Below are 23,588 nucleotides of genomic sequence, written 5' to 3'. Positions count from 1 at the left end.
AGCTCCTATGCCTTATTATTATGAAATTTCATTTTCTGTCTTACATGCCTCATAAATTAGGATTGTTTGGAAAAGACCCCATTCTAAACTGGCGTTGTCTGGTCTATTTTCACATTAATATTTCTATTGTACTGTGGAGATTGTCATAGTCAAGGTCATTTTATTATGACCAATCATGCAGTGGAGACCACTACATGTCAATTAGTAGTCCAAACACTGGCCCATTTTCAATTCCCTGATCTCAGGGATCTCCAGCTAATCCAAGGTCCAAAGAGTAAGGATATAATCTTGATTTTGATTTGATTTGATTTGACTTATTATTGTCACATGCATTAGTATACAGTGAAAAGTATTGTTTCTTGCATGTCATACAGACAAAGCATACCATTCATAGAGAAGGAAAGGAGAGAGTGCAGAATGTAGTGTTACGGTCACTGGGGTGTAGAGAAAGATCAACTTAGTGCGAGATACATCCATTCAAAAGTCTGATGGCAGCAGGGAAGAAGCTGGCCTTGAGTTGGTTGGTACATGACCCCAGACTTTTGTATCTTTATCCTGACAGATGAAGGTGGAAGAGAGAATATCCAGGGTGCATGGGTCCTTAATTATGATTAATTATATAAAATACTAGTGAGGTCAGAACTGGAGTATTATATGCAGTTCTGGTCACCATATCACAGGAAGGACGTAAATGCTTTGGAGAGAGTATGGGTGAGGTTTGCAAGAATGTTGCCAGAGCTAGAGAAGTGTAGCTATGTGGAGAGATTACATGGGTTGTGGTTATTTTCCTTGAAACAAAGACGGGGGACTCAAGGTTTAGAAAATCATGAGAGCAAGAGATAGACTGGACAAGATAAAATTGTTTTCCTTGGTGGAGAATTCTAGAACCAGGGGACATAGGATCAAGATAAGTAACAGTAAGTGTAGAGGATAAATGAGGAAGAACATTGTTGTGTTAAGGATGGTGGATGTCTGGAATTTGCTGCCCGAGTTGAAGGTAGAGGCTGAGACCCGAAACGCTTTTAAAAAGCACCTGGATCTGCACCTTAAGTGCTGTGAGCTACAGGGATATAGACCGGTTGCAGGAAGGTGGGATTAGAAAGAGCACCTTGGTGTCCTCAGGCTGGCATGGACAATATGGACAACTGGCCTCCTTCTGTGCTGCAACTTTTTTATGATTCTATCTCCACCTGGCTAAATTGACAAGGGATGTCTGTAAGCCCTAGTGATTTTAACATTGAATTATTGAGTGGACCCCCACCCGCACCCCTCATTACTCCTCTCCACCCCGTTCACTGTTTCTAACAACTGTATGCTTTGAATTTTCAGGTGCAAAGGGGACTTTGCTGAATGCATGAAGCATCCTTGCGTGAACAATGGGAGCTGTGAGAATTTCCATCGTTCCTATAACTGCAGCTGTGTGTCCGGATTCAGCGGAGAATTGTGCGAGATATCCGCAGAGGGGCAAATGCATGGCTCTCCGATCATCATCAGCCATTATGAAATTATCGAGATTGTAGGGGCGGTGCTGGTGGCCTGCATTTTAGTTGCCCTGTTTGTCGTCTTCCGCAAGGTGCGGAGCAAGAAGAAGAAAAAGCAAACCCCCCTCAGCATTCTGGGCAGCAACGAGCTGTCAAAGGGCGAAACCATAAAGAAGAATTACTGTGATTCACATTCATCTGCGCTCATCCCACTCAACATTCTGAAAGGATCCGCATATGACCTGGACAGAGATTTATACCAAGGGTCATTGGGGCATCCCGACCTCAACACCTTCAACCCAGTGCACAGCAAGGGCAAGCCAACTGTTGTGTGCAGTGTGGCACCAAACCTACCAGCTGCTCCCTCATCCAACTCAGATAACGAATCTATACCAAAAACGACCTGGGAGTGCGAATACGAGGGTGAGAACAATCAATGTTTACTATCGTAGACTTACAGGGTGGAATTTTCCGGGTGGCAGGCAGACCGTGAAGTTTCCCCCCATAGAGTCATTTACAGCACAGAGGGAGCACACTCATCTCATGTCTGCTCTGTTTGAAGTTTTTTTATTACTGTCACAAGTAGTTTACATTAACGCTACAATGAACTGACTGTGAAAATCCCCTAGTCGCCACACTCCGGCGCCTGTTCCAACACACAGAGCGAGAATTTAGCGTGGCCAATGCACCTAATCAGCACATCTTTCAGACTGTGCGAGGAAACCCAAGTAGACACAGGGAGAATGTGCAGTTTCCACATGGACAGAGACCCAAGCCGGAATCAAACCCGGATCCCTACATTATGAGGCAGTAGCGTGTCAATCATGCCTATCCCCCCCCTTCCGGACCCCAATGGCCCTATAAACTTATTTTGCTCAAGTATCCAGCCAATTTCCTATTTAAATCATTGCCTCCATTTCCACCAGCCATGTGTGCAGTCAGTTCCAATAAGTTAAATATGTGTCCCCTGGTCTTTGAACCATCAGCTGATAGCCGAAGACTCGATAGGCCAAACGGCCTCCTTCTGCTCTGTAGGATTGTATGATTCTATTTTGTGGATCATTGTTAAGTAATTGTGAAGTTGTTCATGTTTCCAAATGTTGTGGTGTAACAAAATATTTGCACAGAATGAGGCCTGTCAACATATAGATTCTATTATGTTTGAGTAGTTTTCCCATATTCATGTACACAGCCGCACTTTGTTATAACACTGTCACAATTTAACCGATGCCGGCCAACTTCATTTAGAGGAGGCGGTGGCGCAGTGGTATTGTCATTAGGCTATTAATCCAGAGACTCGGAGCAAGATCTGGGGTCTTAGGTTCAAATACCGCCAAGGGAACTGGTGAAATTTGAATTGAATAAAAATCTGGAATCAAAAGTTGAATAATGACCATGAAAGCGTTGCCAATTATCATAAAAACCCATCTAGTTCACTAATAGCCTTTAGAGAAGGAAATCTGCCATTCTCACCTGGCCTAGCCTACATGTGACTCCAGGCCCACAGTGATGTGGTTAACTCTTAAATGCCCTCTGAGATGGAGGGCAGTTCAGGACGGACAATAAATATTAGCCCAACCAAGGACATTTACATCCCATAAAATGAATTAAAGAAACACACATTATTCTTGTATGAGCCTCAATAATCAATGTTCGTTGGCCGTCAGACTGAACGAAGGAGGAATTAATCTGTTAACATCAAATATTATTCTTAACCAATGATCACTAGGGATCATGAGGATGAGGTAACAATTTCCCTGGCCGGTTTACTCTCACCTTAAACACGTGATCATGAGGACAGTTCTAGCAACCCACTGGAGCTTGTGAGGTGATTAAAGAGAAACTATATCAGTTGGTATGGGACAAAGAGACATAACATCAAAGTGAGAGCCTGACTGTTCAAGGATGAAGCCTGGAAGAACTTTTTCACACAAAGGAACACTCTCCCTCAAATAAACTGTTAAGGCTGGGGGTCAATTGAAAATAATTTCAAAGCTGAGACTGATAGATTTTTGTTAGATAAGGGTATTAAGGATTCCAGAACCAAGGTGTGTAGATCGAGTTAAGATACAGATCAGACAATGGTCTAATTGAACAGCAGAACAGACTTGAGGAGCTGAGTGGCCCACTCCTGTTGCAGCCAAGCTGATATCGTCTGAAATTTAGAGAGGCCAGGAGCCTAACCTGGGACTCCTTAACCTGAATGTCACAGCTACTTGATAAACCTAGTGAATCATTGGACACTTAACAACAGCCTACATTTTGTTGACAATTCTTTAGTTGTTGCCACAATGTTCTTACACTCCCTTTAGCTCCACAGGGTTTGGTGTTAGCTTTCTTACAGGCTGGGACCTGTTGGTAAAGTGTAGCTTCCTTTATGGTTTGCATGAATTGCAAAACATGGATTTTTTAAAAAGCAAAAAAAAAAGGAATGGAAAAATGTATACTTTAAAAATGAAGCGAATAGTGAACATACTAAACAAAAGTATCCCAAAGTAGAAAACTAAATCAGACAAGTTGTAAAAACTAAAAAGCAAATTTAAATTGAAATTGTAAAGAAACCCTACAAAAATTGAGCAAGAAGGAAACTGGAGGAGAAAATTAACTCTTAGAATGCTTCAGAGAGGAATTGACTATGTAGGTTTGTAGCTTTTATAGAAGAATGTTAGTGCTAAGGGGGATAGTTTGTCGTATGTAAAGGTAAAGTTACCATCGTCATACATAGGTCGTTCTCTCCTTTGAGGGAGAGAACTGACTGGTGGTGACTTTACCTGAGGGTTACCACAGGCAAGGGGCCAGGTTAAGAATGCAGAGTCTTCATGAGTTTTTTTAAAAATGTATTTGTGGAACATTAGTGTCAAATGTCCACCCCTAGTTGCCCTTGGAGGGCAGTTGAGAGTCAACCACATTGCTGTGTGGTTCTGGAGTCACATGTAGGCCAGACTAGGTAATGACAGCAGATTGCCTTCTCGAAAGACATCAGTGAACCAGATGGGTTTTTCCGACAATCAACAATCATTTCACGACCGTCAATAGATTCTTAATTCCAGATTTTTAAAATTGAATTCAAATGCCACCATCTGCTGTGGATTGAATCCGGATCCCCAGAGTATTTGCTGAATTTCTGGGATTATTAGTCTCGCAATAATACCACTAGGCCATCGCCTCCCCAAATAAGTCACCAAATAGGGTTAGAGTTAGGGTTAAGGTTGGTATGGGAATTAAACTTGCGCTGTTAACATTACTCCCCATCATAAACCAGCTGTCAAGCCAACTGAGCAAACCATGATATGGTACTTTGCATAAGGCACTGAAGAACATCACACATTGTGTTGTAACATGTAAAGCAGATTCTGAACTGCAGATGTCAATATGGTGCTGTCAGTTAACAATGCTCTGTGTGTCGATGGCTGGAATTTTACTGCCCACCCACCACGGAAAGCGGAGCGGGCGAGGGGCAGACAGTGGGAAGGTCCATAGACCTTGGCTGGGATTTTACTCTTTTGGGAATTTCTTCAGCACAGTAAATCTGTAGAACTCTTTGCTGCAGAAGGCTGTGGAGGCAAGGTCATTAAGTGTCTTTAAGACAGAGATATATAGGTCCTTGATTAATAAGAGGATCAGGGGTTTTGGGGAAAAAGCAGGAGAATGGGGATGAGAAAAATATCAGCCATGATTGAATGGTGGAGAAGACTTGATGGGCCGAGTGGTCTAATTCTGCTGCTTTGCCTTATGGTCTAAGGGACGAGTGAGGCCGTAAAATATGAGTGGAGGATAGAAATATTTATGCAAGAAAAATAGGAAGAATCAGACAACAAGAGGAGAATATTGACTTGTGAAAATGACCAGAGCTCGAGATAAAAGGAGACACCTTGAGAGAAATTACAGAAGAGTCACGGGCCAGACCCACTGAGAAGGAAAAAAAAAAGATCAAATACCAGCAAAAATTAATAATTTTTGAGACTTTCTAGCAGAAAGTCTAGCCCTTCCTCAGCTCCCCGCCCTCTCCCAACCCTGTCCCACCCCCCTCCCCTACCCCCCCACCCCCTCCTTAACCCCTCTGAACTCTGCCCCATCCCCTCCCCAACACCTTACCAACCCCTCCCCACCTCACACTCTTCTCTCCACCCCCTTCCCAACGCCTCCTCACCCTGTCCCCATCCCCTCCCCAATCCTGACCCACCTCCCTTCCCAAGACGTCCCCGACACCTCCCCACCCATCCTCACCCCCTCCCCAACCCCTTCCCATCCCTCCCCCAACCCTGCGCCACCTCCCACTCCCCACCCCTTCCCCACTCCCTTCCCACCGTCCCCTCCCCCACCACCCGCACCCCCTCAATCCTCCCCACCACGGCATGTTTTGTGGCAGCAATGGGATCTTCCAGTCTCGCCGCTGTCAATGGGCTTTCCTGTTGTTCACAGCCTCTGCTGCCGGGTCCCCGCAGTGGGGGCATGTCGGGGCAGGACTGGACAATTTCGGCAGGAAGGGCCGGAAAATCCTGCCCGCTGACTCTGGTCACAGTAGAGTTCCATTTTAAGGTGTACGAGACCAGTTCGGGACAGTGTTACTTCCTTTCACTTCTACATTTTATTGGTTTTCCATACTGATATGTAATTAGTCTAAACAGGTTAGATATAAAGGAGAGGGGAAGCATTGATACCCGGCCTAATGGAGAAGGCTGCCATGGCCTTGGAGTCCAGTGGAAGGTAAAGACAAGTTAAAGATAGAGATCGAGACCATGGCGGTGCACCATGATAATGAGAGATCCCCACCCTATCACCAACCTCAGGTCAGGGCCAGCAGTGGGTGGATTTGGTGGCTGGATCTGGGGCGAGTTGAAAGGTCAAAATGCATAACTAAGGAAAAATGCTACAATCCCTGTCGGTTTCTTTTGAGGATAATTATTTAGTTTGAATATCTTTAAAATTCATTTAACTTTCTGTTTTGAATTTCAGTCTATCACGGTGACCCTCCAATCTGGCCCCCACAGCCTCAGTCCCATCCACCAATAATACAGGAATATTCACAATATGAAGGAATGGAAGAAAATCTCCCACATCCAGTGGGCAACGAACACTTTGACAGATACGATGGCTTCCCATTCCCGCTGGGCCATTATTCCTCACGGAGCAAGCGGGCACCCCTGGCGCCGCAGTACAACGACCAGGTCCTGGAAGATTTCCCAGACGGCGATCCAACGGCTTTATTGCCGTCGCGATGCCAGAACGAGTACACTGCCATTAGCTACTACCCGGCAGAGCTGCTGAAATCCCAGGTCCCAGGCGTCGCCATGCAGCCCGGCTACCAGAAGGTTCACGTCCGCCTCAGCGTCGCCCAGCCGTCGTACGCAGAGTGCGGGCCGGTGCACGCCCAGGCGGTGGTGCCCCGCCTCGTCATGCCTACGTGCTACGAGGACTCTGACCTGATGGAGAGTGACTATGGCAGCTGCGAAGAGGTGATGTTTTAAGGAGAAGGTTCACTTTCTCATGCACTATGTCAGGTCAGGACCACTGACAACCTCTTGCTGCCTGCTCTTGGACTTCTGGAATAAACGTCACTGTGGGTGCAAGCGGGAATGGTCGATTTGAGCAGCCTCTGGACAAAGGAGCTGATTAAAGATGCCCCAGGCTGCTGACCCTGCCACTGAAGAACGTTGCAGGAACAGATCGGCTGCAGTACTGAGATGGTATTAGGGTGGCTATTGTCGAACTCAGTAGGAATGCCATGGTAAAGACTGGCAAGACATTGGGAAAACAAACACAGTAGTATAACTTTATGACTGTCATGTTAGTGAGATTGTAAAAAAATCTTGTCTTTTTAGCAATACGAACATAATCTCTACCCAGCCATGAAAGTATTGAATTACTGAGAGACTATGGGCACTATTTTGTACATTGTCTCTTTGTTTAATGGATATTTCCATCAAGATCTACCTGCTAATGGACATGCTGGTCTGAAAGCCACTGTAAAAATTGATTTGATACTTGTCATGTTTCACTGATAATGGATTGAATTCAGCATGTTGTGGGTGGGAGGGATGTTTGTAATCTTGCAGCAGTTTGTTGATCTTCTTTCATTAATTTACATGGGAGCTGACACCAGCATCCTGGGCAGAGTCAAGGAGCTTTATTCTGCATCGAGCTGTGCTATACTTGGCCAGGGAATGAACCTTGTTGTTGCCTGAAAGACAAAAAATATCCCATTCCGCCACATTCTTTGCATTTGTCTGAGCACGCAGTTCAGAGAAAGAGATGATAATTATTCACTGCATGGTAAATACAGGCATGCCCCCAGTATACCTTGAATGGCACGCTTTCAAATGCAAAAGAATAAATATTGGACAAAGTAAACCCATTTATGCTCAAAATTCTGTTTCCATAGAATCCTTCAGTGTAGAAGGAGGTCATTCGGCCCATTGAGTCTGCACCGACCATACTCCCACCAAGGCCCTATTCCCATAACCCTATGCATTTACCCTAGCTAGCCGCCCCCCCCCCACCGCCCCCCCCACCGAGTCTAAGGGGAAATTTAACGTGGCCAATCCACCTAACCTGCACATCTTTGGAGGAAACCAGAGCAACCCATGCAGACACGGGGAGAATGTGCAAACCACACAAACAGTGACCCAAGTCGGGAATCAAGCCCGGGTCCCTGGCACTGTGAGGCAACATTGCTAGCCACTTTGCCACCACCCCCGAGTGTCTTATTTATGCAGATGTGAACATTGCGAAGAATATTTTGTCACATCTGGCAGTCTCCTTTCTTAAGGAAAGATTGTAGTCACATGACTCATTAATTAATTGTTAATTAAGTAGTAGTTTGGGGTAATGCAGATTTATTTCTGCCTGTTGGAACTAGTGAGCACTGACGTTCGTGTGAAGCTCTGCACCTGATATCTGTTCGGGGAAAAGTCACGAGCAGGAGTGTGATGGTCAATATACCTGTCCACTGGTCATACTATACTCAGATCTGCTCTCTGACACAAGGGAAATAGTACTTCATCATCAAATAGCTAATCAAAACTTTACCAAACATTGGACACTTAACAAGACAGAAACAAAACAAAAATCCAATGCCTTTTTTTCCCTTTACCCTGGCTGCAATTTTGGTATTGTAGCAGGAGAGGGAGCAGCAACCTTGATTATGTGACGCTAAACCATTCTCATGCTCAGCACTGGACCTTTAGGCTGCTTGGAGACCTATAGGCTAAAAGCTCACCTCTGATAAGCTTCCTGGTCTGTCTTACAATATATCAGCCAAAAGATTGTGGTCTTATTATCCGAATCCTAGAAAATGTATGATGAGAATTTCTTATACCTTTCAAAATCTGATTCAGAATCCAGATTGAACTCAAATACCCATTTAATAATTAGGTTAAAGTCCGACAGGCTTATTTGGAATCACGAGCTTTCAGATCACTGCTCCTTCATCAGGTGTGTCATTTTGAAGAAGGAGCAGCAGTGCTCTGAAATCTCATGATTCCAAATAAACCTGTTGGAATTTAACCCAGTGTTGTGAGACTTCTTACTGTTCCCTCCCCAGTCCAACACCAGCATCTCTACCCTATATAATAATGCTGAGATTCCCCCTGACTATTACGAACATCTTCAATTTTATTACACATTGAATCCACATTAAACCACCACAATCAAACAATCACTAACAGTGGAGCGTTAGCGATACAGTCTTTCTCAAAGTTTTTGCAACATACCTGTGTTGAACCGTCGACGTGTTTTTATCATCCTGTTCTGGGCTGACATGGGGTTAAATGGCATTGAGGATAAAGCGGTCTTCAAATGAAGTTGCTACGACTTTCTGTTCTGAAATAAACATGCAAACTTTGGTTACTGGGTTTATAAAGGTCACGTGAAACAAATGAGTCTCTGTATCTTTTAGGGTCATATGGATGTGAGACTTCAGGTGAATTTTGTGTTAGTGAAAGTTTGGATAGCAAAAAGGGTCATGTTGTATAACAATCAACTTTCCAGAATGTGACAGGGATGCTAAACTGCATGAAGAGTGCATTGAGACTGTAAACTGATTTTGACATTGTGAATTGCAGCCTATCCACATTGTTCCATTTCTATTACTGTGTTTACCCGTTCTACTCTCTCCCAGTTTAGTGAGATGTGCTGGGTGTACATTTTATTTGTGTGGCCAGTGTTCAACACATTACTCCACTGTATGAGTTTCTACAGAAAGTGTGTCTCTTTTTATTTTGTATTATATTCAGTAAAATGTGGTTTTATTTTGATTACAGATCTTCAATATCGTGTGTTTATTTCATTTTTTTAAAATAGGTTGGGTTAAAAAAAACAAATAACTCCAAATCTGTAATTTCTTCCTCTTGTCAGAAAATAGGACAGTAAGCGTGTGAAATGCTGGGGGGAGTGGTTCCTCAGGTAAATAAGATGATAGTCAGCAGGATGTGAGAGGGGATGGGTTGTGGCGGTGCTGAGGAGTGCAGAGGATGTAGGCGATAAGGTGCAGGAAGAGGGTAAACAAAATGGAACACTAGAAAACAGATCGCTGACAAGATGGGAGAGGTTAAAGGTCAGGAGAGGAGGGGTGGGAGGAGGAAAGGGCAAGGTCAGTAAAGGGACATGGCATTTGGCATGAAAAAGCAACCGAGAAATGAGAGGAAGTGAGAATCATACAGCACAGAAAGAAACCATTCAGTCCATTGAGCTTGTGCCATCTCTTTCTAATTAGTCCTACTCCAAAGGTGTGCAGATTTGGTTGGTTGGCTCTGCTAAATTGACCCTAGTGTCAGGGGGATTAGCAGGGTAAATATGTGGGGTTGTGGGGTTAGGGCCTGGATGGGATAGTTGTCGGTGTGGGCTTGATGGGCTCAGCACTGTAGGGATTCTATATTCTACTCCCCATTGTTCTCCTCATATGGGGAGGCAGTGAAGGAATTTTAAAAATCCCTCCAGTTTAATCGTCTTCAACCATAATGTTCAATTCCTTTTGGCAGTTACTACAGAAACCAGTTCCACCAAACTTTTCCTATTCCCTCTCCAACAATGCAACATTACCTTCCCCCTCTTCAGTCAGTTCCTTGTTTAGGGTCTCTACCTCTCCATTAAAATTTTCTTTTGCGATGCTAATTGACCCCACAATTCCTCGAACTGTACTTTTACTGCTTAATATGCATAAAAAATTTGGGGCTCATTTTTATCTTGCCCACTAATCTTTTTTCATACTCCCATTCTTTTTTGCCCTTAACCTTTTTTTGCAATTGTACTCCCTGGTACAGTGAGAGAAAGGGAGAAAGTGATGGTTATAATAAAATGAGGCAATCATTGAGTGGAAGGCACAGTGAAGAATCTTGTGATATTTATTATCATTGATATTGACGGCATTTTTGTATTTACTTTGGAGAACCAACCCTCAGGCTTGAAGAATATTAATGAAGACAGCCTTTATTCAAAATTCAGCTCGAAGGTTAACCTGAAAGTATGTCTGTGTTTTTAGAATTATAAGATCATAGACCTACGTCAGAGGGACGTATTTTACACAGAGGGTGGTGGGGGCCTGGAATGCACTGCCAAGCAAGGTGGTAGAGGCAGACATGCTGGGATCATTTAAGACTTATCTGGACAGCCACATGAACAGACTGGGAATGGAGGGATACAAACGAATAGTCTAGTTGGAAGCATGAGTGGCGCAGGCTTGGAGGGCTGAAGGGCCTGTTTCCTGTGCTGTATTGTTCTTTGTTGCTACAGTACAGAAAGAGACCATTCGGCCCATCAAACTTGCACTGACAACGGTCCCACTCCCGTAACCCCAAGCATTTACTCTGACACTAAGAGGCAATTTAGCATGGTCAATCAACCTAGCTTGCACATCTTTGGACTGTGAGAGGAAACCGGAGCACCCAGAGGGAACCCATGCAGACAACATGCAAATGCGCATAGACAGTGGCCTGAGGCCAGACTCGAACCTGGGTTGTAGGTGCTATGAGGCAGCAGTGCTAACCACTGTGCTACCGTGTCACCCACTAATCTGGCCAGATAAAAGATTAGAATTCTGTAATGTCTGACAGCTGCGTATTGAAATATAACTATGCCAGGTTGCTCTACACCATCCTCACTGTGGTGCAGGTGGTTACTGAACAGTCAAGTGAGTTACAGCTCAGTCACATGCCAATATAATCTCATTGAGTGGTAGAGCAGACTTGAGTGGCCATATGGCCTACTTCTACTCCTAATTGTTACATTCTCATGTATTAGCTTGTCTTGCCTTGAAACCTGCTAAGCTCCGCCTGTGTCCATACCAGTCTCACTACAATGTCCTGTTTTCAGTAATGTTGCTTGTTCAGTGGTTTCCATCAATCTTCAAATCAGTTTAAATTCCCAAGAGGACTGGCATTAGCAGTACTGGCTTGCATGGTAGGAGATAGCTGGTTAATTGCCATCAGAAATGTACCTTCATTTACTAGCTACGAGAAATGAAATAGGGACTGTGTCCAAAGTAGGTTGAAAAGCAATGGGCTGTGCCCTCTTTCCAGTGAGATTACTCATACTTCTGTGAAATAGCTGACATTAGCTGCTATGGGCAATGGCTATGGCTATGGGCAATGTTACAATGATCGAGCCAACATGCAAATGGCAGTGAAATAGGTTCACAAGTTGCTTAGCTCACAGTGGGTGCGGGTGGCTCCGTGGCAATCTACGTACCTATCAAATTACTCAGGTAAACTGCAGATGAGACAGTGGTAGTGTTATATTGGCAATAGTTTGCAAAGAGTGCAGATACTTTGCACAACCACCTCTGACAGCCTGGGAAGTTGCAAAGAGAGACTCGATGTCTACTGAATGTTTTAGAATGCAGTAAAAAGTCTGACAACACCAGGTTTAAGTCCAACCGATTTATTTGTCGATCACCCTACGTCAGGCCACCTTACGAAGGGGCAAACCCCGAAAGCTTGCGAGTTTACTATCAAATAAATCAGTTGGACTTAAACCTGGTGTTGACAGACTTCTTACTGTGTTTACCTCAGTCCAACGCTGGCATCTCCACATCATGTTTTAGAATGACCCAGAAATGTTATTGGAGGCTGTTCCATGTCACAAGGACACAAGATCGATCCAGCTGAGGAAGTATATTCCGCTCCCCCTTAGGGTCACTGAAAAAGAACAAATAATTTTCCCCATCATTGCACCTAAGGTTTCTTAATGCCTTTTTTCTGCTACCTTCGTATTTAAAAACCTACTCTACATTGGTCACTCTTTGCTGAATTTCCTGACATCCTAAATTTGCTCTTTGCTAGTTCCAATGATTGTTCATCGTTTTTCTCGTAAGTTGTTGTGAAGTGACATCTCAGTCGAAGCTGTCTATGATCATCGTTACCTTTTATACCTGTCAAGATGATGATGGCCATGTTAAGGAGATGGCGGCGTTGGACTGGGGTTCTTACTGGAATGATGATGATCAGCCAAGAAGTAGCGAAGTGTTACAAGTAGGAAAAGAATCAAATTTCTCCAGTTTCCCTTCACAACTCAGTCCTCTTATTATTTGTTTCACTGTCAGGCCTTCAACGTGTTGCTTGGTGACCAGTACCAGATAGAGCAACCAAGACATTTTTTTTATTAATTTATGTGATTTGGACATTATTGGCTAAGCCAGCATTTATCACCCATACCTTACTTGCCTTTGAGAAGGAGGTGGTGAGCTGCCATCTTGAATCGCTGTGGCCCCTGTGCTGTAGGTATCACAGAATAGATTCCTACAGTGCAGAAGGAGGCCATTTGGTCCATTGAATTGACCACAATCCCACCCAGATTCTATTCCTGTAACCCTGCTAATCCCCCTGACACTAGGGTCTACTTAGCATGGCCAATCCGCCTAATCCACACATTGATTCTGTCTACACTTCCTGCTGCCTCGGCAAAACAGCCAGCATAATTAAGGATGCCACACAGCCTGCATATTCTCTCTTCCACCTTGTTCCGTCAGGAAAAAGATACAAATGTCTGAGCTCATGTACCAACCGACTCAAGAACAGCTTCTTCTCTGCTGCAGTCAGACTTTTGAATGTACCTATCTGGCACTAAGTTGATTTTTCTTTACACCCTAGCTGTGACTGTAACACTACATTCTGCACGCTCTCATTTCCTTCTTTATGAATGGTATGCTCGGTCTGTATAACGCACAAGAAACAATACTTTTCACTGTACCCCAATACATGTGACAATAATAAATCAAATCAAGTCAAAGGAAGCCATGTTTGAAGCTCTTCTGATCACATCCCGGAGATGGGAGGCTGGTTTGCGTTTTCTGGTTTGCTGGTTTCTTCTGTCTTGTTTTCAATATATAGTTCATCTTTCCATTTCATTGTTTTACTGCTAATTTTGTCTGAGACTAGAGTAAGTTTTCCAATGGAATGGGACTGTGAATAGACAATTGTAAACAAACGTACACTTATTACATGTTTAATAGAAACAGTTCTGTACCTCTTTGGCATTGAGAACTGATGTCCTGAGGGCTCAGCTATGTTTAAATAACAACAGTTTTGCTAACATGTCTATCAGTACCTCCTAAACACATACGTACATGTGTGGTGATATTTCTTTACTGATTCGTAAACAGCTGGCACAGGGCTGAATTTTCCTGCCACATCTTTCATTTGACTCAGGACGTGCACATCAGTAACTCACACACACAGTTGGCAGGATTTCCAGTTCAATTTTCTGGGAGGAGGTCAATTAACAAGCCATTTCCAAGCACCCCATTTAGGGGTGGTGGTTCGGGCATTGAATTGTTTGTTTGAACAGGATTTCAAGGATTTCAACCTTTATATTGCGGGATGTCTGTTAGTTTCAGGTTTCAATGATCAGCCCCGCCCCGAACCTACCCACCCACCCATCTCACCTTCTCGGAAGCAATCTGGTGATGACATAACATGGAGCCCAGGAACTGCTGGAGAAATTCCATTGTTAACCTGGAGGGCCTCAGTAAGGCATTTGACAAAGTCCCTCATGGTAGGTTGGTACAGAAGATTAAAGCTCATGGGGTACGTGGCCAGGTATCTAGATGGGTTGAGAGCTGGCTTGCAAAGAGGAGTCAGAGTAGTAGTGGCGGGGTCCTTTTCTAGCTGGAGATCTGTCACTAGTGATGTGCCTTAGGGCTCAGTACTGGGACCTCTTCTCTTTGTAGTCTATATAAATGATTTGGAAGAGGGAGTAAGTGGTGTGATCAGCAAATTTGCTGATGGCACCAAGATGGCTGGATTGGCAGGCAGTGAGGAGCAGTGTCTGGCAATACAACGGGATATTGATAGGCTGGTATACTGGGCAGATACATGGCAAATGGAGTTTAATCCGGATAAATGTGAGGTGATGCATTTTGGCCGGAATAATGTAGGAGGGAGTTATATGATAAAGGGCAAGCCCATAAGGAGTATAGAATCGCAGTGAGACCTGGGGGTGCAAGTGGACAAGTCTTTGAAGGTGGCAGTACAAGTGGAGAGTGTGGTGAAGAAAGCCTATGGTATGTTAGCCTTTATAGGAAGGGGTATAGAATATAAGAGCTGGAGTCTAATGTTGCAGTTGTACAGAACGTTGGTTAGGCCGCATTTAGAGTACTGCATCCAGTTCTGGTCGCCTTACTACCGGAAGGACGTGGAGACTCTGGAGAGAGTGCAGAGGAGGTTTACCAGGATGTTGCCTGGTATGGAAGGACTGGGGTATGAGGAAAGATTGAATAAATTGGGGCTTTTTTCCCTTGAAAGACAGCGACTGAGGGGGGATCTAAAAGAGGTATATAAGATTATGAAGGGTATAGATAGAGTAAACAGAGGTAAGCTATTTCCTATGATAGGGACACACAGGACAAGGGGACATGGGCTTAAGGTGAGGGGGAGAGGTATAACACAGATATCAGAGGGAGGTTTTTCACACAGAGGGTAGTGGGGGTATGGAATGCTCTGCCAAGTAAGGTGGTGGAGGCAAGCATGCTAGAGTTGTTTAAGAGTAACTTAGACAGGCACATGAGTGGGTTGGGGATGGGTGGATATAGGAGATTGTTTTAAATAAGGGTCATTAGCATTGGGGTGTCCCTGGTAAGGTAAATGTATATGGTACAATAATAATGTTTTTTTTCCCCTTTTCATTCACAGGTTTTAAGTCGGTCCACCTTGTTGTCCAACGAGGGGCATACACGTGATGGGTCGTACTTGGGCTGCTCTTGGTTGTTCGAGATTGGCCTAGTGCTTCATGTCATTAGTATGTGCTTAAACTGGACCAGATACTGGGCAAGACGACAGCTCAGTGACTATCACTGTTTGCTGTGCAGACACATGGATTTGGGCCAGTGTCTGTGGGAGTTTGCGCATTCTCCCCGTGCTTGCGTGGGTTTTCTCCGGGTGCTCCAGTTTCCTCCCACACCCCAAAGATGTGCTATTAGGCTGATTGGCAGTAATAAATTGTCCCTAAATTAGTTTCCCTCAATGTGGATGGCCATAAAACATTAGATAAGGGTCATGGGTGGAGGGGGGTACTGGTGTTAAGATGGCAGCGCTGGCTCGTTGGGCCGAAGGGCCTGTTTCCTGGGCTGTTTTTGTTCTTTGTTCTTAGTTCTTTTGAGTGTCCATTCTCGATCCATTGGAGATTATTGTAAATTCATGTTCCTAAAGCATGGTTCTGATGTACACTTGATCTTCAGAGAAATTTGGGGGACAAGCAATAATTTAAATCATCAATCGCAAGGGAGAGACTTTGAAGTGATTTGATGAAAACTAGCTGAAAAGTACTTTAAAAAGCACCATTTATTAAAGCACAGAAAGGAACCAGAGGGGAGCAGTTGCCTCACTGGAGTAAACTGGAGCTTTACAGGGAAACATGCCTGGATATATCAAAGGCTTTTGATAAAATTGCACTTAGTCCATTCATGAGAAGAAAATCACAAATATTAATAAATAGACAAAGCACAGAAGTGCAGAGACATGAAGAGCCTGTGGGATTATCACTAGGCTATTAATCCAGAACTCAGGTAGTGTCTTATAGACCTGGATTCAAATCCCACCACAGCAAATAGTGGAATTTGACTTCAATAAAAAACATCTGGAATTAAAAGTCAAATGATGGCCTTGAAACCATTGTCAATTGTTGGAAGAATCTACCTGGTTCACTAATGTCCTTTAGGGAAGGAAATCTGCAGACTGTATCTGGTCCAGATGTGACTCCAGAGCCACAGCAATGTGGTTGACTCACAACTGCCCTCAGGCAACTAGGGCTGGGAAATAAATGCTGACCATCCAGCAACACCCATGTTCCACGAATGAATAGAAAAAAGGACAACTAATTTAAGGTAAAGGGCAGAGAGGGAATTTCCTATAGTGAAGCTAAATTATAAATTGTTGCTTTCTAGATACATTTTGCTTTAGAGGGAGATTTTCAGTCTGAATGGAGCATATAAGTGAGATAACCCAGAGGAGCATCAAGAAGTTATTGTTGAACAATGAAATCCTACGCCTGATGTTTAGCTGCAGTTAAGCAAAATGCAGTAGGATTGCACTAGGAATGGGTTCGCGATTAAAGAGAATAAATGATGTTGCTTTTGAGTCAATGTGGAATATTTGGGGCAATTGCCCTTGCAATCTAATTATTGTGCAGAACAGGGTGCAGAAGCCAATGGACAACAACACCTTGTGTTCATGCACCAACTTTCACAAAGCAAAATGAACCAAACCAATTAACAGGAGTTAATTGAGAGACAGGATCTACAGGCATTTAGTGATGCAAGGACTAATTAGGGATAGTCAGCATGACTTTGTGTGTGGAAAATCATGTCTCACAAATTTAATTGAGCTTTTTGGAGGGGTAACCAAGAAGGTAGATGAGGGCAGTGCAGTTGATGTTGTCTACATGGACTTTAGCAAGGCCTTTGACAAGGTATGACATGGCAGGTTATTGCATAAAGATAAATCTTACAGGATCCAGGGTGAGGTATCTAAATGGATACAAAATTGGCTTTGAGTGGTTGCAGAGAGTTGTTTTTCAAACTAAATGGATACAAAATTGGCTTCTTGACAGAAGCCAGAGAACGGATGTAGAGAGCTGTTTTTCAAACTGGAGGCCTGTGACCAGCAGTGTTCCTCAGGAATCAGTGCTGGACCCTTTGTTATTTGTCATTTATATTAATGATTTGGATGAGAATGTAGGTGGCATGGTTAGTAAGTTTGCAGATGACACCAAGATTGGTGGCATAGTGGACGGTAAAGAAAGTTATCTCCAATTGCGATGGGATATTGATCAGTTGGGCCAGTGGGCTGACAAATGACAGATGGAGTTTCATTTATATAAATGCAAGATGATGCATTTTGGTAGATTAAACCAGGACAGGACTTACTCAATTAATGGTAGGGTATCGGCGAGAGTTACAGAACAAAAAGATCTAGGGGTACATGTTCATAGCTCCTTGAAAGTGGAGTCACAGGTGGACAGAGTGGCGAAGAAGGCATTCGGCATGCTTGGTTTCATCGGTCAGAACATTGAATACAGGAGTTGGGACGTCTTATTGAAGTTGTACAAGGCATTGTTAAGGCCACACTTGGAATACTGTGTGCAATTCTGGTCACCCTATTATAGAAAGGAAATTATTAAACTAGAAAGAGTGCAGAAAAGATTTACTAGGATGCTACCGGGACTTGATGGATTAAGTTATAAGGACAGGCTGAATAGACTGGAACGTTTTTCTCTGGAGCGTAGGAGGCTGAGGGGTGATCTTATAGAGATCAATAAAATAATGAGGGGCATAGACAAGGTAGGTAGTCAATTTCTTTTCCCAAAGGTAGGGGAGTATAAAACTAGAGGGCATAGATTCAAGGTGAGAGGGGAAAGATACAAAAGTGTCTAGAGGGTCAATTGTTTCACACAGAGGGTGGTGAGTGTCTGGAACAAACTGCCAGAGATAGTAGTAGAGGCGGGTACAATTTTATCTTTTAAAAAGCGTTTAGATAGTTACATGGGTACGATGAGTATAGAGGGATATGGGCCAAATGTGAGCAATTAAGGGTTTAAAAAAAAAGGGCAGCATGGACAAGTTGGGCCAAAGGGTCTGTTTCCATGCTGTAAACCTCTATGACTTTATGAGGATTGTGGTCAGGCTAAAATTAACATTGAGCCAAAGAAGATGTTTCAAGAATGAGTTCTATACTTTAGGGCTTATATGACTGAATATATGGTCACCACTGGTGGGCTAGAAGAAGTAAGGGGCACACAAAATGCCCATGTTGGAGATTGTGGAATTCTTAGAGGGTTGTCAGACTGGAGAAGATTAGAGCGCTAAAGGAGGGCAAGGGATTGGAGCACAATGATGAGAATTTTAAAATCAAGTTTGGGTTTAGAGCCACTGGAAACACAGTGAGCACCAGGTCAATGGGAAAATGGGCATCGTGTGCCATAGGATTCTGACAGTAGAGTGAATAAAGATCAACTTGAACATCAGGATTTGAAAGTAAGGCAACTTGGTTTACATTCTTTGGGGGACGGAGGACACTTGAGGGACTCTAGTTGAAGTTTTCAAGATCATGAAGGAGATGTACATACTTGATCAGGGCATTATCTTCATTCTGATGAGTTATTCACACAGTCTAAATGTAAAAATACAACAATAAGAACAACTACCACCAGCCCCTTATCGACATTCCTCACCGAAATTCACCTTTAAGCCAGCCAGCGAGGGAGTGTAAACTTCAACTCATAGATTCCGGAGATGGTTTGTTTCTGGAGACAAGATGTTGAGAAATTTGGAGTCATATTTTCTTCTGTTCACTAACTTCCATAAAAATCCTGATGTACCATAATAGAATGAGGTGACACGGTGGCACAGTGGTTAGCACTGTTGCCTCACAGTGTCAGGGACCTGGGTTCAATTCCAACCTCAGGTCACTGTCTGTGTGGAGTTTGCACATTCTCCCTGTGTTTGCGTGCATTTCCTTTGGGTGCTCCAGTTTCCTCCCACAGTCCAAAGATGTGCGGGTCAGGTGGATTGGCCATGATAAATTGCCCTGTAGGGTCAGGGTAATTATGTGGGGTTAAGGGGATATGGCCTGGGTAGGATTGCCTTTAGTGCAGGCTCGATAGGCCAAATGGCCTCCTTCTGCACTGTTGGGATTCTATGATGCTATGAGAACACCAATGGAATTACCCCCATATACAGTAAATCATTCACAGAACCTCACATATACAGTTTTTCATTGTACTTCCTACACTTCTATAACTCCTATAACTATGCATTATTTCACTTATTTATCAGCATTGATAATACACAAAATTCAATGTCATCATTTGTCCCTGTGGCCAGGGACTTCAATCAGGCCAAGCTCAAGAGCGTACTACCAAGTTACCATCAACAAGTCTCCTGCTCCACCAGACACCCGAACATCCTAGACCACTAATACACAAATATCAAACATGCCCACTGCTCAATCACCCACCCACAAATCAGACCACAAGGTTGTGCTCCTGTTCCCAGCCTATAAGCAAAAACTGAAATTGAGAATCCATTAAAGAGAGTCGTGCAATGCAGGTCGTGGAATCGGATGACCTCCTACGGGGCTACTTGGAGTCATTGGCTGGTCAATATTTAAAAACTCTGCAACCACTACAGTAACTGACTTCATTAGTAAGTATGTAGAAGACTGTGTGTCAAAGAAGTAAATCTGTGTCCTCCCCAACCAGAAACCATGGATGAACAGGGATATCCACTGGTCTGAGGTGTTCAAGTCAGGTGACCCTGACCTTTACAAGAAAGCCAGATACAATCTAAGGAGATCCATCGAAGATGCCAAAAGATAATACCAGATCAAGCTAGAGTCCCAGGCTAGCCACACTGACCCCCGCCGACAATGGCAAAGTCTACAAGACATAACAGGCTGCAAGATGAGGGCATGTAAAATTGCCAACTCCAACTCACTCGATGACCTCAATGCATTCTACGCCCATTTTGAGCAAGAGGTTAGCGAGAGCATGCCCTCCACCCTGGAAGCCCTGGTTGAACCTGTATCTGGAGTCACCATTGCAGATGTCAGAGCAACTTTCTTGAAGGTTAACCCACGGAAGGTAACTGGCCCAGGTAAGGTACCCGGACTTAGATCCTATGCGAATCAGGTGGCAGGGGTGTTCACAGACATCTTCAGCCTCTCTTTACAACAATCTGAGGTCCCTATCTGCTTCAAGAAGATGACCATCATCTTGGTACCTAAGAAAAACCAAGCAACATGCCTTAATGACAATCAGTCAGTGGCTCTGACATCCATCATTATGAAGTTCTTCGAAAGATTAGTCATGGCATGAATTAATTCCAGCCTTCCGGACAACACAGATCCACTACAGTTTGCTTACCACTGCAACAGGTCCACAGCAGATGCCATTTCCCTGACCCTGCACTCAACCCTGGAACACATAGATAACGAGGACACCTATGTCAGACTCCTATTTGTTGACTACAACTCAGCCTTCAACACTATTATTCCCACAAAACTCAAATCCAAACTCTGTGACCTGGGCCTCGGCACCTCCTCCGTGACTGGATCCTGAACTCCCTATCTCAAAGGCCACAACCGATAAGGATAGGCAACAAAACCTCCTCCATGGTCACCCTCAACACCGGTGCCCTACAAGGCTGTGTTCTCAGCCCTCTACTATGCTCCTTATACACCTATGACTGTGTGGCAAGATTCCCCTCAATTTGATTTTCAAGTTTGTTGATGATACCACCATAGTGGGTCAGATCTCAACGACGAGATAGAGTACAGGAATGAGAATCTGGTGAATTTGTGCGGCAACAATAATCTCTCCTTCAATGTCAACAAAACAAAAGAGATCGTCATCGACTTCAAGAAGCATAAAGGAGAACATGCCCCTGTCTACATCAGTGGGGACAAAGTAGAAAGGGTTGAGAGCTTCAGGTTTTTAGGTGTCCAGATCACCTACAACCTGTCCTGGTCCCCCCACGCCAACACTATAGTTAAGAAAGCCCATCAACACCTCTACTTTCTCAGAAGACTAAGGAAATTTGGCATGTCAACTACAACTCGCACCAAGTTTTACAGATGCACCAGAGAAAGCACTCTTTCCGTTTGTATCATAGCTTGATATGGCTCCTGCTCTGCCTAAGGCTGCAAGGAACTCCAAAAGGCCATGAATGTAGCCCAATCCTCCAAGCAAACCAGTCTCCCATCCACTGACTCTGTCTCCACTTTCCGCTGTTTCGGCAAAGCAGCCAGCATAATTAAGGACCTCAGACACCCCGGGTATTCCTTCTTCCACCTTCTTCCTTCAAGAAAAAGATAACAACTGACTCAAAAACAGCTTCTTTTCAGCTGCTGTCAGACTTCTGAATGGACTTACCTTGCATTAAGTTAATTGTTCTCTACACCCTAGCTATGATTGTAGCATTACATTCTGCACTCTCTTGTTTCCTTCTCTATGAATGGTATGTTTTCTCTATATAGTGCGCAAGAAACAATACTTTTCACCGTATGTTAATGCATGTGACGATAGTAGATCAAACCAAAACATCACTCTGCGTATTATACAAAAATCAAGGTTAAGCAAGTTTTCTCTTGGCAAGTGAAAATCCTTTGCCCAGACAACTTTAATTTCTGATTTGAATAACAGGCACAGCCTGTTATGCTTGTTGTTTTTTCCTGAGATCTCTTTAGCGAGGGAGAGTGAACGTGAGTGTGTGTGTGTGAGAAACTTGCTGTTTAAAGTTTGTTATTAGTGTCACAAGTAGGCGTACATTAACATCACAATGAAATTACTGTGAAAATCCCCAAGTCACCACACGCCGGCACCTGTTTGGAATACATTGAGGGAGAATTTATCGTGGCCAATGCATTTAACCAGTACGTCTTTCGGACTGTGGGAGGAAACCGAAGCACATGCAGACTCCGCACAGACAGTGACCTAAATTGGGAATTGAACCCGGGTCCCTGGCACTGTGAAACAGCAGTGCCAACCACTTTGCCACTGTGCTGCCCAACTCTTATTCTCAACGCTTTGTATTTTGAACACAAGAATTAGGAGCTGGAGTAGACAATTCAGCCCCTTGAGCCTGCGCTGCTATACAATATGATCATGGTTGATCGAGTCTCATCCTCAATTCCGCTTTCCTTCTCTTCCTCCATTACCCTTCAACCATTACTAATTAAAAACCTGTCTGTCTCCTCCTTAAATTTACTCAATGTCCTGGCATCCACTGCTCGCTGGAATTCCACAGACTCACAACCCTTTGAGAGAAGTTGTTTCTCCTCACCTCTGTTTTAAATCTGCCGCCCCTTATCCTGAAACCATAACCTCTTGTTCTAGGTTCCCCCACAAGAGGGAGCATCTGCTCTACTCCTACTTTGTCAATACCTTTTATCAGCTTATGTACCTCAATTAGATCGCCTCTCGTTCTTCTAAACTGCAAGAGCATAAACCTAAACTGCTCAATCGCTCTTCATAAGAAAAAAATCCTTCATCTGGAGGATCTTTGAATTCCCTTACTAAATTGCTCTGTCCTTCTTAGAGCAAGTCCTTAAAGCATAACTCTTTGGCCAAAGTTTTGGACATTTACCACAACATCGTCTTTTGTGGTTCTGTGTCAAATCTTGTTTGTCTCTGAAGTGCCTTAGGATCTTTATCCACATTATAGGTGCCTTACAAATGCAAGTTGTTGTTGTGATACAATCTGCTTGACACCATCAGTGAATCTCCTCTGAACTGATGATCTTAAATGTCAAGATATAAATTTATAGCTGCTACCACACTCCAGCTGAGGGCACTCCAGATTTACATTTATGGCCCCTTGGTCTGGAAACTGTGATCTATTTCAGTGCTTCCTCTCATCCTGGGTGTGAATTGTACTTGAATATAAAAATTAGGAGCAGGAGTAGGCAACTCCGAGTACTTGAATACACTTTATTTAACACAATGTATTTTGTGCACAGGCTGGCATTGAATAGCACAGAAATAGATAATTCAGCACTGTTCTGTGCCAGTGTTAATGCTCCACGTGCAGCTCCTCACATTCCTCTTCATCATAATCTATTAACATACCTTTGGCCGGAATGTTATGGACGTTCATGCCGGTGGGATTTTCCCATCTCGCTA

General features: G+C 43.7%; 1 protein-coding gene across 1 annotated transcript in view; it reads left to right on the top strand.

Moving 5' to 3' along the window:
* The window catches only part of LOC145351736 (protocadherin Fat 1-like), a 144,954-nt gene extending 136,978 nt beyond the window's left edge, over window positions 1-7,976 (top strand). Inside the window, exons 23-24 of the mRNA XM_080201329.1 lie at window positions 1,330-1,904; window positions 6,438-7,976. Coding sequence (XP_080057455.1) covers window positions 1,330-1,904; window positions 6,438-6,949 — 1,087 coding nt within the window. The 3' untranslated portion in view covers window positions 6,950-7,976. The remainder of the gene's footprint in view (window positions 1-1,329; window positions 1,905-6,437) is intronic.
* Window positions 7,977-23,588: the final 15,612 nt, after the last annotated feature.

The sequence above is a fragment of the Carcharhinus amblyrhynchos genome, chromosome 13 (assembly GCF_965287045.1).
Source record: "Carcharhinus amblyrhynchos chromosome 13, sCarAmb.v2.hapA, whole genome shotgun sequence".
Classification (NCBI taxonomy): domain Eukaryota; kingdom Metazoa; phylum Chordata; class Chondrichthyes; order Carcharhiniformes; family Carcharhinidae; genus Carcharhinus; species Carcharhinus amblyrhynchos.
The sequence above is the reverse complement of the archived record's forward strand: the minus strand, read 5'-3'. Positions and strand labels throughout refer to the sequence as shown.